Source organism: Eschrichtius robustus, chromosome 13 (genome assembly GCF_028021215.1).
Source record: "Eschrichtius robustus isolate mEscRob2 chromosome 13, mEscRob2.pri, whole genome shotgun sequence".
NCBI lineage: Eukaryota > Metazoa > Chordata > Mammalia > Artiodactyla > Eschrichtiidae > Eschrichtius > Eschrichtius robustus.
Window position 1 is genome coordinate 33,873,085 of NC_090836.1, and position 16,784 is coordinate 33,889,868.

The window sequence follows — 16,784 nt, forward strand, 5'->3', positions numbered from 1 at the left end:
ACAAATTATAATATATCTATTATATATATAAAATTATAATATATCTAATATATATCTAATATATCTATATCAAATGAATTATATCTAAGACGTGTGATTTAAATTTTTTTCTTTATACTTTTTCCAATTATATTAATATAATTATCAGGAAAAAAGTAACTATATATTTTTGAAGATGTGAATTTCTTTTAAGAATTTATAGTGACCTATAAAATTTAAATATATAAATAACATTTCTATTACATTTATGATCCTGTTTTATGTAAAACTCTTTTGAATTAATTAGTTTTAAAATGTAGCTATTAATTTTTAAGTTGTAAGTAAACAATACCGATTATAGAAAAATATTAAGAAGTTAAATATCTAATTTACCTGTCATGTTATTTATTCTTTCACTATTCAATAAATGTTCACTGAGTGTTATATCGTTATGTAATTAGGGTCAGTAAATGTTTCATTTGAACTTGAATTTATGTGTTGATGTTAAGTATATATATGTATATATACATATATATATGAATTACAAATTTCAGAACTTTGGCGCTTTGATACAATAAGCTTATAAGTAGTTTATCTGTCATTCTTTTATTCTGTCAAATTTATATGGCAAATACCTATTTTTTCAAGTCCGAATATAAAATGATTTCTATTTTGATTTTCCAGTTCAATAGCTACTTACTCATTTAGAGTAAATACAAAAGCAGAGTCATTTTACTTACCAATTTAATTTATAATCCCTTTTGTTCTATAAAGGATGTAAGACTATCTACCAAAAAATATGTATTTGTAATATATCATTTTATGCCTCTCTCATGGTGGTACCTGATCTGCAGAAATTTTTTTTCAGGAGCTACCTAACTTTTGACACCCACTTTGAGTCATTTTCCTTCAACTATTTGACAGTTCTCCCTGTCAGAGCCATTATTTTAGTTAACCACGTTGAGTTTCTTAAACTTTCTAATTCTGGTATTGCTGCTATAATAGCTTTTTTTCTGATTACAAATAAATGTTGAAATTATAGTTCAGTTAGAAGATTTTACATACCTGCTTTGAATTCATAAATATCATATGAATTGTTCAGAGACTTTGCCACAATCAGAGCTCTAGGCTCCATTAGGCTTAATCTAGAGTCAGTGATTAAACCTCTCTAAGTTTCAGATTTCCCCCTCTGTAAAATTTTATTAGTAATTCACTTATTTCATTCAGGTTACTTCATTGGGTTTTCAATACTGGTTACTTCATAATATTTTTGTGAGAATTCAATGAGAGAATGCCTATAAAGTGCTTGGCACAAGATCTGGCAGATTGTAAGTGGTTATTACTAATACTTTTTATAATAGAGCAAACATTCTACATTGAAAATTCCAGAAGCTTTTGCCAGATAGTTTTTTTCTGGTTATAGATCTCATTTTTCATGATTTATATTTTGCACTGTTTGCTCTACTGGATACCTAGTTTGAGACAAAAGATTCTAGGTATTTCTTTGCTGAGGGCAATGGAGAGGTAATAATAGTCAACATTTTACTGAGTGCTTGCTGTTTAGCCAGCATTGGATTAAATGTTTTTCATGTATTTCTCAGGTGATCTTCATAGCGGTCCTCTATGGAGCACATATTACTGTGATTTGTCTCAATTTCTGAGGTGGGGAAACAAGATTTGAAACGTTAAGTAACTTGTCTAAAGTCATACAACTTGCTGGTGGCAGAGAGAGGATTTGAAACCAAGGTGGTTTGATTGTAGACACTGTGGTCTTCACCACTTGTTTCTAATCCACTGACTGGTACTCATGTCTATATCTATTTAAATAACCTCCCTCCCATTATTTGAAACACGATAAGACAGCAGTTGAACAGCAGTTCAACTCCTAACTTATTCTATCGTCTTGTTTAATGAACTTTTTATGTTCAAAGTTATCCAAATTACTTTATTCTCCCTACACGATTAGCAACCTTTGCATTACATTGTAAGTCAAGTCTACAGAGTTTCAGATTGTCTAACTATAAAATTCTAGGCAGTTCTTAGTGATCTCCTTTAGAGAGATAGGTTATGTGTGTGTGTTTGCAGGTGTGTGGACATGCGTTTGTTCTAACTGTATAGACAGCATTCAAAACAAAGGTAGACAGACTTCTTACCCTAAGGCTGAAAGAAAATATTAATTCTACTGAACATGTCACAAAAGTGTGTTTAAATCTGAAACATTATCTCATACTAGAAGATGTTATGAATTTGAATAGATGTTTTGCTTCTGTGCATGCAAAAAGAGAGAAAGAGAAGCAGTAATAAACAGAAGTCTTTTTTTTTTTTTTTTCAATTTTGGCTCTCTGTCATTATTGAACAAGAAGGTAAAGATTGTCCAGAGTTATGGGGCAACAGGTTACAGCAGAAAAGGAGTGTTAGGCCATAATCCAGACTAAGACAAGAATCAAATTAGAGCTGAAGAAACAACAGAAAACCAAGCAGGCACAGTGAGACGATGTAAGCCCTAAAATGGTTGTTCCAAACCAGGAACAATTTTTCTCCCTAGGGAAATTTGGTCACATTTGGAGACATTTTTTGTTATCACAACTGCAGGCAAGTGGTGTATTACGGGCACCTGTCTAGCACGGGTGCTGCTAAATATCCCATAATGCCGAGAACAATCCTCCACAACAGAGAATTAACTGGTCCAAATTATCCATAGGGTCAAGATTGAGAAATGCTGTTCTTAAGGGAGATTTAAAAAGAAAAGACTTAAGAATAAAGGGACTGAAAAGTTTTAAGCATAGTATGTTGGAAACAAAGAGAAGTTATATTATTTTGAGCAAATGAGAGTGCTGAAGACAAAAAAAGAAATTATAAGAGGATAGATAAAGCATTTTTCAAAATAGCATCAGTAGTAGAGGATAGATTGCATGTGTTTTGCAAATTCAAGACTCTTAAATTTTGGGAGAAAGAAAGAAGTATGTGAAATGTCCCCTGACATAGTTCTGTGGGCCACACAAAACTCACAAAGGCAGGCTACCTGTGCCCAAGTTGTTTCTCTACTAAGAGTAATTAATTGGAAAAGAGAGAATTTTATCATCCCTCATTCTGTCTGAACTTTCTCTACCTCCCTTTCATTACCCTAATAAAACTTTACTTACACCTAACTATTCTATTTTATTTTGCTATTTTCCACCAGTAAACATGGAGGGAGGTAGGCACCTATGCTCACTAGAGGTATTTATACTTGGATTGGCTTCTTCTAGATCATCACACTTCCAGGGCAGAGATCATGCCAGCTAAAGTTATTCTCTAGCAGAGACTCCCAGAGTCTAGCCTTTAGGAAGCATTTGTCAAAGATAGTGTTAAATAATTGGAATTAAGCACATATAGCAGCAAGTCTTTTTTTTTTCAGAAATGTACCGGTTTGGAGAAATTTCCAAAAATTCATTCAAAATTAAAGTCCCATTTGTTTTACATAGAACTCCTTGCATACTTAATCATCACTGGAATAATTATTCTGGCTCTTTATGCTTGCAAAATACAGTATGTATATAAAATAAAAAGAAGGGGAAATAAACATATAAACTTTTGGTGTCTTAGGAATTTTATTTTATAATTTTACGTTGTCAGTTTTGATGTTTTATTTACTATATAACACTAGAAATATAGTATTTTGTCATTAGCTCTCCTATTCCCAAAAACCTAACTAATTTTTTTAAAAGCTAGTTTTTAAAACAGAGCGTTATCTAAAGATCTGGGATTTTGTTGTTGTTTTGCCCTTGACAAGTTATATGATATCGGGCAAAACAGTCAATCTGTGCCTCAGGCTTCTTATCTGTCATATGAGGAAGTTGGGCCACAGCAGAAGTTTTGAAAAACAACAACAGAAGGTTTTTAGCAGCAAAATTCTTTCTGCAAAGAAAATTTAAATTAGAACCCCAATAAATTTCAAAGATGAAGGTAAAGTTGGTCTGACTAAAGAAATTGTACCCACGTTTGTGAGCATATGTAGGAGACCAAAGCCTTAACTGTAGGACCTCTCACATCTTCCTATCCCAAAACACATCCCATTCTGATCCCTTCTTTCTACCAAGTGATCCATGAAGGTCTTCAGAACCCTAAGGCTAATGGAAACCAATTTAAAAACCATATAAATTAAACAGTGTTCAAGTTTTCTTTCAACTTGAAAATGTGGGTTCTAAACCCAGGGTTTGAGGGTTTTGTCCATCATTTAAAATGCTTAGTAGACATCTGAAAGAAAATTTCCTTCCTTGTGAGTTTTCATTTAAAATGGTCCGATTGATCAAACTTGAACTCTTCAGCCATCAAAATAGCCAAATTTAGGGATATTCAACATCTCCATTGATCGTGTAAGTACAGGGTGATCTCTCAGTAATTATCCTCAACTATTTCCCTAATATATTTAAGTGTGTATATTTGTAATGATAATACTCATTTTCATAAGATTTTGTAAGTTATATCTTTTTAAATTTTTTTACATTCAGGTAAACTTAATGCTGATGCATTACTTAAAATAACACTAACTTGAATATTAGATCATATTAGGAAATTAATGTTAATTATGTTGTGTGTGAAAATGGTTCTGTGATTATTTAAGAGAATGGTCTTACCGTTTTGGAGATTCAATTTAATGCTTTAACAAATGAATTATGATGGTATCAGTATTTGTTTTTTAAGGGTTCAACAATAGATAGACAGCTAGATAATTAGATAAAGTGAATATGGCAAGAAGTTTACAACTGTTGAATCTAACTGGTTAGTATATGGGTGGTCATTGTACTATTCTTTCTATTTTCTTATGTTTGAACATTTAAATAGGTTAAAAATTAAAGAAAGAAAGAAAGAAAATATAACATATTGTATTTTTCTTGTTATGAGAAAATATCCACTTTTACCTACCAAACTATGAATCTAAATTCAATTGTTTGATCCATGAAGCACTACTTTGGCAACAGCCTAACTTGGGGAAAACAGGTTAACTATTGAGCCTTCTACCAGTAGCTTAACTTAAAATCTAAAATTCCTTATCTGTAAAATGGAAAAATTAAACATATCCCCCTGAGTCTTATAAAAATTAAATAGGAAACATATATGTAAAGTAGCTAGCACATTGCAAGGCATCTTAAGGGCATTTAATAAGCTAGATCAGGTATTAGTAGGAGTTCATAGTAGCTACAGCAATGGCAGTAGCAATAGCAGAAGTTGTAGTAGCAATCTTAATATTGATACTAGTTGCAGCAGTAGTAGTATCCTATTAACGGCAACAGTGGTAGCAGTAGTAGTGGTTGTAGTTACAGTATTATTGTGTCCTCATCTCTAAAATACAGTTAAGAATAGTACCTCTTTCCCAGGGTTGTTGGTATAAGTGAATTTGCACATGTAAAATATTTATAATAGTCCCTGGCACCTATAAAACCCTTACATTTTTTCTTTTTTTTTTTTTTTTTGCTCGTGTGTTGGTGATGGTGGTGTTAAAGTTTGCAGTTACATCTGATGAATTTGCTACAGTTATTCTTTCTTTAACCTAGCAAGCCAAAAGTAAAAAAGAAAAATGTTTATTTTTCATGGATATAGCATGTATCATACATATTTAATAATTTTTGCTTACAGGTTTCTAGAGTATTCTCTTTAAAGGCTATGCTTTCCTCCAATCTTCCATATTTGTCTCTTCATTCTGAACTTCAATGGAACAAAAGAAATGTTTTTATAGAGCCATTATGACCTCTAAGCTTTATCTAGACCTTGTATATACCTTATGGCATATTTCTTTGTTCATTATGATTAACTGAATTTGTTAATACAACTTAGTAATTCAGACTCATTTGTACTGCAGGACTGATTTTTCAAAGTTAGTTCATGAGGGAGTGGAAAGGAAGGAATAGGCATTTATATTTTGGAAGTCTTTTGATTTAAACTTGGGAAATTTCTAAGTGGTAAACCACATATACACTTTGGAACATCCCTGAACTGTGCTATCACAATTTCCAGTATGTGATTCAACTCTCCTCATATGAAGGGAAGCATTTTGTAATTCAGCCAAGCTGCGGTTTTTAGTGAAAATATAGAGAGCATTCGTATCTAATTTGTGGCTAGAATGTGCTGAGAGCCATGATCTTTACTTGCTTTGTAAGCGTTCTGTCGACCACTGAGAATCTCAACTTCTCCTGAGGTATGGAAAGTGCTAGTGCCATTTATAAAAAATTTCAGCAAAGCTTTTATACATACACAACTCTATTGGAAATGATATAGCATATTTTTTCTTTACTTTCCTTTTGAGGTGTTTCAGTGCCACACCTTCACCAAATATAGATTGAATGAGAATAAATGCTAAAGTCGCTTATTACTGCTTTATGCAAATCGGCCTATCATTACCCACCTAAGTCCTAATGTTTAAAACAAGGCTAACTTTTAAAATGAGTTTAGCATTAAACTTTTAGAATAGTTTAATTAAAAGTTTTTAAGGAGTTTATTCTGAAGATTCAATAAGTATAACTTTAATATGATATTTTAAGACAAAATAGTTTGTGTTTTTCATTACATGTGAAAAGTATGAAAAGCATGACCACATTATTTCTCTCAGGATTAAATAAATGAATATGAAAACAGCACTGTGTTTCAAACTGAGATTTTGGGGGAAATTATAGCAATTTCATTAAAGAAGATTATTAGGTGTACAGCATTCAAATATTTTACAAAGGGTAATTATAGTGTCACAAATGTTTATTTTTATATTATTTTTCTGCTTTCATTTTTTTATTATAAGGTTGAATTTTTTTTCTTTTAAGGTTGAATTTTTTTTAAATTTTAATTTCTGAAGTATTTTATTTTTTAAATTCCAATCTAATCCTATGGTTCATTGAAATAGTGGAAGTTTAGCAACAGGATTATCTTTCATTTAGATACATGAAGCAACCCACATAGTGAGTTCACATAATAAAAGCATGCAATAGAGCTAAGTGCTTTTCATTTTATGCAACATTATTCTTTCTCAAATATAGCTATTATCTTGTGTCATAATAGTTTAAAAATATTTTTTAATATCTTTCCATTAATGAATATTTAATGTCAAAGTTCAGTACTATGATATATTGAACTTTAAGGATGTTAAAGCACATTAAAGCAGTCTGTTTTATTAATATATAGTGTTTAAATTATTTTATTTTACTATAATTATTTTATATTATTTTATTTTTTCTCACTAGAAATTTTCTCAGAAATATTTGTCAGTTAGCATGTACAATGGCTCAAGAAAAACTCTTTTATTATTACCTTCCCCATATACACAGCTTTACTCTCTTCTTACTTTAAATATTTTTTAAAAAGAGAGCTATAGGTAATAAAATAATATTTCTTTACCACCCCCCTTAGGTGAATTCTATTTAGTATGATATGTGGTATTGGCCAACTACGAAGTCAGGCAGAGTCCTCAAGACCATCTTCAGTTCTGAAACCAACTGCAAGTTCCAGGAGTTGCCAAAACCACCCTCAGTTTCCTTGTGCTAGAGGGAACTCACAGAATTCCCTGAAAGCTATTATGCTCATGGTTACAATTTATTACCCAAATAGCATGCAGATTAAAATCAGCGAAGGGAAGAAATGCATGGGGCAGAGTCCAAGAGACGTACCAAACATAGAGCTTCCATTGTTCTCTCCCCATGGAGTCAGGATGCATTACTCTATCAGCTTTGGTCTGTGGCAGTAGGCACAGAGTATTGCCAACCAGGGATGCTTTCTTGAGCTTTGATATCTAGAGATTTAACCAGGGCTTAATCATGTAGGCCTTGATTGATTGATTGATTGCCCAAATGGTTAATCTCAATATCTAGGTTGACTGATAACACATGACCCAAAGCCCCTACCCTAAGTCACAATGTTAGTCTTTCTGGCATGGTCAGTCCCTACTCTAAAACTATACAGGTGTGGCTAACTGCCACCCTAAATCACATGATTAGAACTATTCAGTATGACCCAAGACACCCAGGCAAAGAAAGAATACTACCTTCCAGAAGCTGAGGGAAAGGGCAGATCTCTCTGTAAATTTGTGATTTGTATTACAAATTTTGAATTTGTAAAGGCCTAATCCTTTACAACAAATATGGGTGGTTGAAAAACTTAAAAGTGTCCATTTTCTTATATGTCAACTGCATTCTTTTCTCTATAAATTTACACATTATTCCTAAAACGTTTATATTTACTCATGAAATTAGTTTACAAATAATTTGAAATATATTATTAATTCATAGCTGATCTCAGGTATATAGATAGCTATAGTTGTTCTCAATTCAGCTATTTTATCTTATAATATTATTATCTTACCTGAAAAATCATATGAAATTACTAAAAGAATTTAATAAAAACATTTTAGATAATAGGTAATTTAATTCATTTATGCAATATTTATTTGTTGAATTCCTCCTGTATGTCAGATATCACAATACATAATTTGTATGTAATAATAAATAAGACCTAGTCCCTTCCTCAAAGAATTACAGTCTAGTAGAAGAAATGGACAACTAAATAATTAGAATAGAAAGGGATAGTTAAAATGAAAATATGCAAGGGGCAATCACCTAACCAGGACTTTGGATTCTAGAGAAGAAAGGGGCATCTAAACCACGACTTGAAGTTAGCCAAGTGAGAGAAGTGGGAGATGGGAGAATCCAGGCAATGCAAGTGATATGTAGAAAAGTCTGCAGGAAAGAGAACACATGGTAAAATGTAAGTTTACGGGGCACAGGAAGTGGGAAAAGAGGTAGCAAGAGTGTGTCCTGACATCAAGGTGTCTCATTATGTGCTTACAAAATTCTGCCATTGTGATGAGCTATATGAACTTGCTATCCTAACTCTGCTTGTACCTGAAAAGAAGTAAACATGTATTATCTTAAGAGCAGATGCCAGAAGTCTTAATAAGCATGCTGAATAGTGCATTCAAACAATGTGTATTTGGTGTTATTATATCCCTGGGACTGTGCTGGTCTTAGGGATACAGCACATACAGCTGTACACATGTAACACAGGGATACAATGCTGAAGAATTCAGGCATGTTTCCTCCTCTCATAAAACTTACAGTCCTTCAGGGAAACCAACTTTAATCATATAATTGCAAAAATATTTTATTGTAAATGAGATATATAATATCACATTAAGTAAAATGTGCTATGGCAAAATGTAACAACAGAAAACAGAAAGACTTGCTTAAGGAAATGATTTGAACTGATATTGGTGGGGGAGGGTAAATGTTATTTAGATGAAGGTGGTAAGAGTGTGCGGTATGAAGAGATCAAATTCCAGGAAAGGAATCACCTTGGAGAACCAGAGATAGGAGATAACAAGATACATTTAAGGTCTTAAAAAGGGAATGTTCTTCTGGAGAGCGGAGTGTAAGTGAAATGGCGGCACTAGTTGAGCTGGAATATTGGACAGAATTTAGAGAATGGAGCCAAGTTGACTATCATAACACTTACGGCTTTTATTCCAAGAAGTGAAACATTTTTAAAGGTTTTAGTTTGTTTTTTATAGAAAGGGATGATTTGATCATAATTTGCATTTTTTAAAGGTCACCCTGAGTGCTAAGTGGAGAAAAGAATAGATGGGACAGGGGTGAGGGTCATGACCAAATGGGACATAGTAGTTCAGTGAGAGATGTTGGTAGCTTGGACAAGGACAGAGGAAGTGTTGAAGAAAAGGAAGGGATAAATTCAATAATTTATGACGGAATTATAAGGAAGTTGAAGAAGATGAGAGGTTAAGAATTTTCTCAAACTTTCTGGAAAAATGTGCCATCACAGATGACTAGAAAAGTTGGGTGTTTGGGAAAGGAAGGTCAAATGCTATTCGAAGTCAAGTAAAATGAGTTGAAGAGTTGGGAACCAGATTAAAATGGGCTGAGGGGTAAGAGGTAAAGAAACGGCAAAAGCTAAAAACAGAAAGTAAGGGTTTGAGGAAGAAGTATTGTCAGAATCCAAGCAACCATCCAACAATTAAGCAGCTTAACATGAGGAAAGAAGAATAGTTGTTTGTTTCCAAGGGAAAGAAGAGAAGAGCAGAGAGAGGTAAGATATGGGAGTGGGAGTGAGTGCCAACAAGATGATAGGGAACAGAGAGAGGTGAAGGTCACTGAGAAATCCTTAGTAAAAGTCTGACCAACAGGACTTTTAAAAATAGAAATATACAGTGGATGATAATTGCCCTACTTTGTGGGATACAACCAATTCCATGACCTTTAACTCTTTAGTACACCTACTTTACTAGGGAGTACTTCGTGATAGTAGGTTTCATGGCAAAATAGAGAAAAGGCTGGTCTGGAGCTCCTTGGTCAAGAAAACAGAAGGAAAGAATTCCCCTACCTTAGGAATTTGAAGAAATTTTGGAAACTGGATTTTTACCCAATCTTAGACCGCAATGGACAGGAAGACCCCAACTAACATTAAATTGTATGACCTCTAGTTTCATTTTTACAGAGATTTTAATTACTGAAACCAAGGAACAAGGTGTGTGGCCACTGACCAGTTCTTTATATGGAGATAGTAGTAGTCTATTACAACCAACTGAATCAATCTGCTCAGAAGATAACTATCTATTATTTTTAATTAATCTTATTAATAAAGCAAGGATTGCAACCCAAATACTTTCCAAGACCAGCAGGGAATTTAATATGTGAAGGGGCCACCAGCAGAACCAATGGTGGAGCAGAGCATTTATTCCACATATAGTCATTAAATAATCAAAATTTTAAAATTTGCAGGTCTGTCATGTAACAGAAACAATACCTTCATCTATTACGTGAAATATTAACCTAGTCATTAGTTTTTCATCCTTTAATCTATCTGGATATCTATAATTGCAATAGTAAATCAATATTTTTGTTTCTCAGGAAAACCAAATGTCTATTTAAAAATCGAGTTTTCCAAATTTTTCTCTTAAGAGAGTATTTTGGAGATAATGAGCATGGACTATGTTATGCTCCTCCAACCAAGCAAACCGAGTAACCGTAGTTAAATTACTTGGCTACTCTAAGTCTCACTTTTATCTTTAGTAAAATGGACAAAATAGGACCTATCTCATAGGACTGTTTTCAGAAGAGAATCCCAGGATCTGTATAGAGGAGGCATTCGATAAATATTAGCTATTTTTAGAAATTGCATTGGGATGGTGCCTTATCATTCACAAGCAAAATTCCCTCAAGCCTCCTTAAAAAAACATATGTTAAACACTATTCTAAGCACTGGGAATAGAGCAGTGAACAAGACAAAAATCCTTGCCCACAAGGAGGTTATACTTGGCCAAAACAGAACGTGTTAGTAGAATTGTCCATTTTGACAGTTTCTGTACACTTTTAGTATCTTTGTAAAATGAACCGTGGCACGTCTTGAAATTAGTTGTTTAGATTGGTTTTACGTAACCAAATTAATAATTCTTCCTAGCCATACAGCATTTATGTATCTTCATTGATATTCAGCATCAAGATTTTTGGACCTTCACATTTCTTTTTAAAAGACATCAATGAAATAGTTTCATCCTGTGTTTTCCCTCAAAATGCCCTCTGATTATATAAATAATAGAATACTAAAGAAATTAAAGCTAAAAAGGACCTTAGGTAATTCACTCTATTTTTCACTTGAGATACCAAAGCCCAGAGTTTAAGTAACCTAAGAACACACACACAGTTAACACATCTAAAACAGGTGTTCATTTTGTTAGGGGAAAATGTACCTCTCATATCCTAAATACCATTTAGTTGGTGAAAAAAACGTACTGATTCGAATGACTGCTGTTTTTGCCGACAGCTGGATTCCAATGGGGAGCTGCTCATCCGAAATGCCCAGCTAAAACACGCTGGGAGGTACACGTGTACCGCTCAGACAATTGCGGACAATTCTTCAGCCTCAGCTGACCTTGTTGTGCGAGGTAAGAGTTTCAACATTTTGGAATCACAAAACCAAAGCTATTTGATTTACATAAATATGTATAATCTTCTGGTAACTCTGGTATGAATTCTTATATATTTAGAGTCTCGATCCGTGAGAACAGTTCTTCACCCATGCCTAAGACTGATTTATGCCAGCCAAGTAGTAAACAGAACTGATTTTGTTTTACTAACTACGTATTTTTTAGCAACTTACACCACATACCTCCTACTAAATGTTTGTGATTTTAAACTTGGTACTTACCAGAAGTTCTCAGTTCCTGCTAACACTTTTCATGTGTTGAGTAGGGTTTTGTTTCCTTTTTTATTTTTTATGGAAAAAATATACTGGTACTGTTTATTATAACCTCAAGTGTTATACATTTACCAGTATCATCTTAGAATAAAAAATGATTTGTACATGTATCGTGTTTCTATTTGTTGCTGATTTTCAGACTAGTGCTTTTGTTCTTATAAATGATTGAGAATGTGCTTGGATACATGCTTATTGAAAATACAACGCCTTTGCTACTGGTCTCTGCTATATAGCTGTGAAGCCAGCTCAGAACATGCCTTACTTTATTTAAAATCATTCATCGGCTCTTTACTCCCTGCCTACAGAATGAAGACCATTCCTTTTAGCTAAGCGCCCAAGAAGTTCCATGAGGTGTGGTGACCTCGGCCTGTTTAGCTTTAATTTCTCACCATTCCTCCTGACCAACTAGGCCACAGAAATACCCTAGGATTTCTACCTCTCTTCCTTGGTTCACAGCATTCCTTCCACAAGCTGTTTTCATTGATTGTTGCCCAAATCTTATCCATCCTTCAAGACTTGGCTCAAGAAGTAACAAACTCATGAGTCATTTTTTTGATGTCCCAAATATGAGCCCTCTCTTCTAAACTCTCATAACAATTACTACTTTCTCTAATGTGTTTTATAGCAATCTGTACATATGAGTTACCTTCTCTACTAAGTTGTGAAATTCACATATGCATTTTTATTAATATTTAGTGAGTTGCAGAATTCTATCTCATAGTTTCATTGTTCTCTTTTTCCCTCTGTCTCAGTGACATGTTAAAATTTGTATTTTTTTCACATTTTACCTACTAGAAATATTTATTGACCATTTTTTTTTTCAGTCAGCTTTTGCACAATCAGATAAACAATTAGTAAATGAGATGATATTCATGGTTTGTCTTAATACCCATTCTGGATCCAGATCAATATAATTTCACTTAATCTCATACACCTCCTGCATTTTCCTCTAGAACAATGGTAATATGGAGTCCGTCAGTCACATTGGAAAATATTGAAAACCCTCTCACTCCAGTTGAATATATTCTTCAGTAGAGTAATGGAAGTCTAGCTGAAATTTCTTTATCCAAATGAACTTAGGCATTTATTGCACACAACCCTTATTGAAAATTAATAAAACTCCAAGGCTACAAAATACTAAATTAAAGGAAGTTCATTTAGGTTCAGTATTTCCATTAGGAATATTTTGGTATCTGGGACATCTATTGTCTGTGAGAGTTATCAGGGAGAGGGAATATTCACTGTTCTTTCTAGTCAGACCACTAGCTGTTAAGCCACTTCCAGCAATAGTCTATGCTTATATTTAATTGAAATTATTTGCATATTAAAAGATTATCATTAGTGTTACAATAAGGGTTATATTACAATGCATCAGTGTCTTCATATAACTACACTGCAGTAAGCTCCCAGTATTCACAGGGAAGATGAAGTTTTACAGATGTAGTCAAAGAATATTAATAATCTTATCCACTCATACTTAGGTAATTAATAATCATCACACTCTGTATTTTTTACAGTAAAACCAATATGAAAAAGGTATAGCAGGTATTATGTGAAAATATAAAGTTGTTTTTTGTTCTAAAGCCCTTTAGTCATAGGAAATATAACTTAAAGCAATGCAACCTGGCAAGTGCACTTAGTAGAAATATGATATGATATAGCATTTTAAGTCCCTGCACTATAGCAGGATGTTGGAAAAACTATACAGGTAGATAAAAAGTATTGCTTAATACTGATAAAAGTCTGAAAGTTGTAATCATTCTCCAAACATTATTTCTAATAATATAAAAGGTATTCATTTTATATCAAGAGAAATTTGCAATTCAAATAGTCAAATACATTTCTGCATAGCTTGTGTCAAAAATGTATATGAAGTAGACCTTCAAATATGATTTGTATATTTAAATCATGGAATATAAAAATAAAGTTTTCTTTATTTCTTATAATAATGATGAGTAATATACAAAATGGCATAGTATGCCTAATGTAATATTATTGGTCCATTTATCCACTTAATTATGTTTTTTCATTTAGTCTAGGAAATCATAACCTGGAGTCCAGGGACAGATTTCAAGGGGTTCATGGATCTCCTGAAATTGAACTGAATTGAGTTTAGGATGGAGGCATTGAATTAGTTAAATATGAGTGCTTCTGTAACATTGCATCTGATTTCATGGAGCTTTTTACCCAGAGAAAACTCACTCCCCCACTTATCTGTTTAACGTTTGGTAGAACAGAGAACGAAGGAAGACAATAGCAATTGTTGTCAACTAAAAACAATTTATAGAAAACTGGCCCAATAATCAAATATAAGCCATTGTCTTTTTGCAGTAGTCGTAAGTGTTTACTTGTAAAAACCGATAGTACTTCAATTTATTTACCTACTAATTGAGTCCACAGGTGCTCAAGGAAAAGAGACCATAAAATTGACATACGTTGCCTATTTCTCCAGTTATGCAAACAATTTCAAGTCATGAGGTAGTACTGGCCATGTAATTTTCGCTTTTGATGTCCAAAACTGCCTTTTATACTAGTTCTATCCTTTCAGTTTGGAAATATTTCTCCTAGTATTTCTATAGTATAGACATTATTTTTGTAAAAGTAACCTTTATTTAAACAAAGTTGCCCTGGAAGCCTAATATATAGAATTCAAACTGCACTGATTGAAAGAAGTGAAAACTGTTTCTTATGGCAAAATGTTCATTCACTGTTCTAAAAACTTCACTGCTCTAAAAGCACCAAAGATTTCAGATAAATCAATAAACATTCTTCATCACAGCCCTGACAAAAGTAAAGGATTACACTCTCTGAAATAGTGAGCATTCAACATAGCCCCTTTAGGATTCTAACAAATTTAGATAAATCAAATATGGAATTATGCAAAAAATGACAAGCCATAACAACAGAGGATCAGGAAGGGTTAAAAACAAAACAATATAGTTAGAGTCTAGAGTACAGCAGATACTCTCATCAACAGAACAAGAATAAAAATAATCATGCCTAAATATTTAGATAAATAAGAGAGGAAATGATAAAAATGAGTTGGAAATAAGATACTATAAAATGAGGCAGTGTGGGGGGAAAAGGAAGAACTATAAGAAATAAACAATCATTGAAAATAAAAAAAATCAATGGATGGGTTAAACAACAATTAGAGACCAATTAGGAAAAAAATTAGGGACCTGAATGACAGATATGAGGAAATCATCATATTTCATCACAGAAAAACAAAGACTAATTATGAAAAAAAAAAAAGATTATGACATTAATGACACAATGAGAAAGTAATGTTAGTCCCATTGGATTACCAGAAGAAATATTAGAGAAAGTAAGAAAGAATAATTTTCAAAAAGATAATGACTATAGTTTTGGGAGGATTAGTGACAATTATGACTTCTCATTTTCAAGGGTCACAATGAAACACAAGAAAATTAATAAAAATAAATAAAACTGCAGAACATTCAAGACAAATAGAAGATTATAAGAACAGCAAGAGTAAAAAATATTTTTTGCAAAGACATAACAATTCTGATGGCCAACTACTCAGCAGCAATAATAAAAGTCACAAGGTAATTGGGGGATCCAGACTTCAAGGTGACCCTCAGTGATCCTTGCTTTCTGATAAACCAGCCCCTGTGTAATCTCTCTAACACTTAGTGTTGGTGTATGTGCCAGCAGAAGTGACAGTGCTGAACATTGTCATAAATCACATTGCTGCTTCTGCCTTGGTTTTTGGAATTCTCATTCTGGAGGAAGCCAGCTGCCATGTCATGAGGATATTTCAGCAATCTTGTAGAGAAGCCCACATGAAGAGGAAATGAGACCTCCTATTAATAACCAACACCAACTTCCCAGTCATTTGAATGAGTCATCTAGAGAGCAGATCTTCCAGTCAAGCTTTCAGATGACTGTAGCCTTGGCCAACAGTTTGATTATAACTTTCATGGCAGACCCTGATCAAGAACTATTCAGCTAAGCCACTCAAGAATTCTTAATCCACAGAAACTGTAAGATAACTGTTTATATGTATAGCTGATTAACTTTGTTATAAAGCAGAAACTAACATACAATTGTAAAGCAATTATACTCCAATAAAGATGTTAAAAAAAAGAAAAGAGATAACTGTTTACTATTGTTTTAAGCCACGCAGGCCTGGGGTAATTTGTTATGCATCAGTAGATAACTAATACTACCATGGAACGTGCTGAAAGAAAAATAACTCTGCACCAAGATGTATATATACAGACAAGTTATCATTTCATAATGAGGAAAAATAGTTATATTTAGACCAACAGAAACAGAGTTTATTTCCCAAGAGACTCTTATGTCTAAAGGAATATTTAATGGGTAAATTTCAGGAAGAAGGAAAATAATGCCAGAGTAAAGTTCTGAGACATCAAATAGCATGATGAACAAAGAAAACAGTAAACAAATCCAAATCTAAGCAAACAGAGCTAAACTAGACTTCAGAATATGCTGTGGTCTGGGTTTGAGAACTGGCAAGAATAAGTTGCACACTGATCAAGTTGATAGTTGCTTTTACTTCAAGTTTCTATTAAAACAACAAATGTGACATA

General features: G+C 33.1%; 1 protein-coding gene across 2 annotated transcripts in view; it reads left to right on the forward strand.

The window, feature by feature from the left end:
- Nucleotides 1-16,784, forward strand: part of CNTN1 (contactin 1) — a 358,577-nt gene that overhangs the window by 248,208 nt on the left and 93,585 nt on the right. Inside the window, exons 17-18 of one of the 2 annotated variants that reach the window (XM_068560379.1) lie at nucleotides 11,773-11,893; nucleotides 15,616-15,771. In XM_068560379.1, coding sequence (XP_068416480.1) covers nucleotides 11,773-11,893; nucleotides 15,616-15,626 — 132 coding nt within the window. In that variant the 3' untranslated portion in view covers nucleotides 15,627-15,771. Of the gene's footprint in view, nucleotides 1-11,772; nucleotides 11,894-15,615; nucleotides 15,772-16,784 lie in introns of those variants that run through there. The other variant, XM_068560378.1, reaches the window with a different exon arrangement.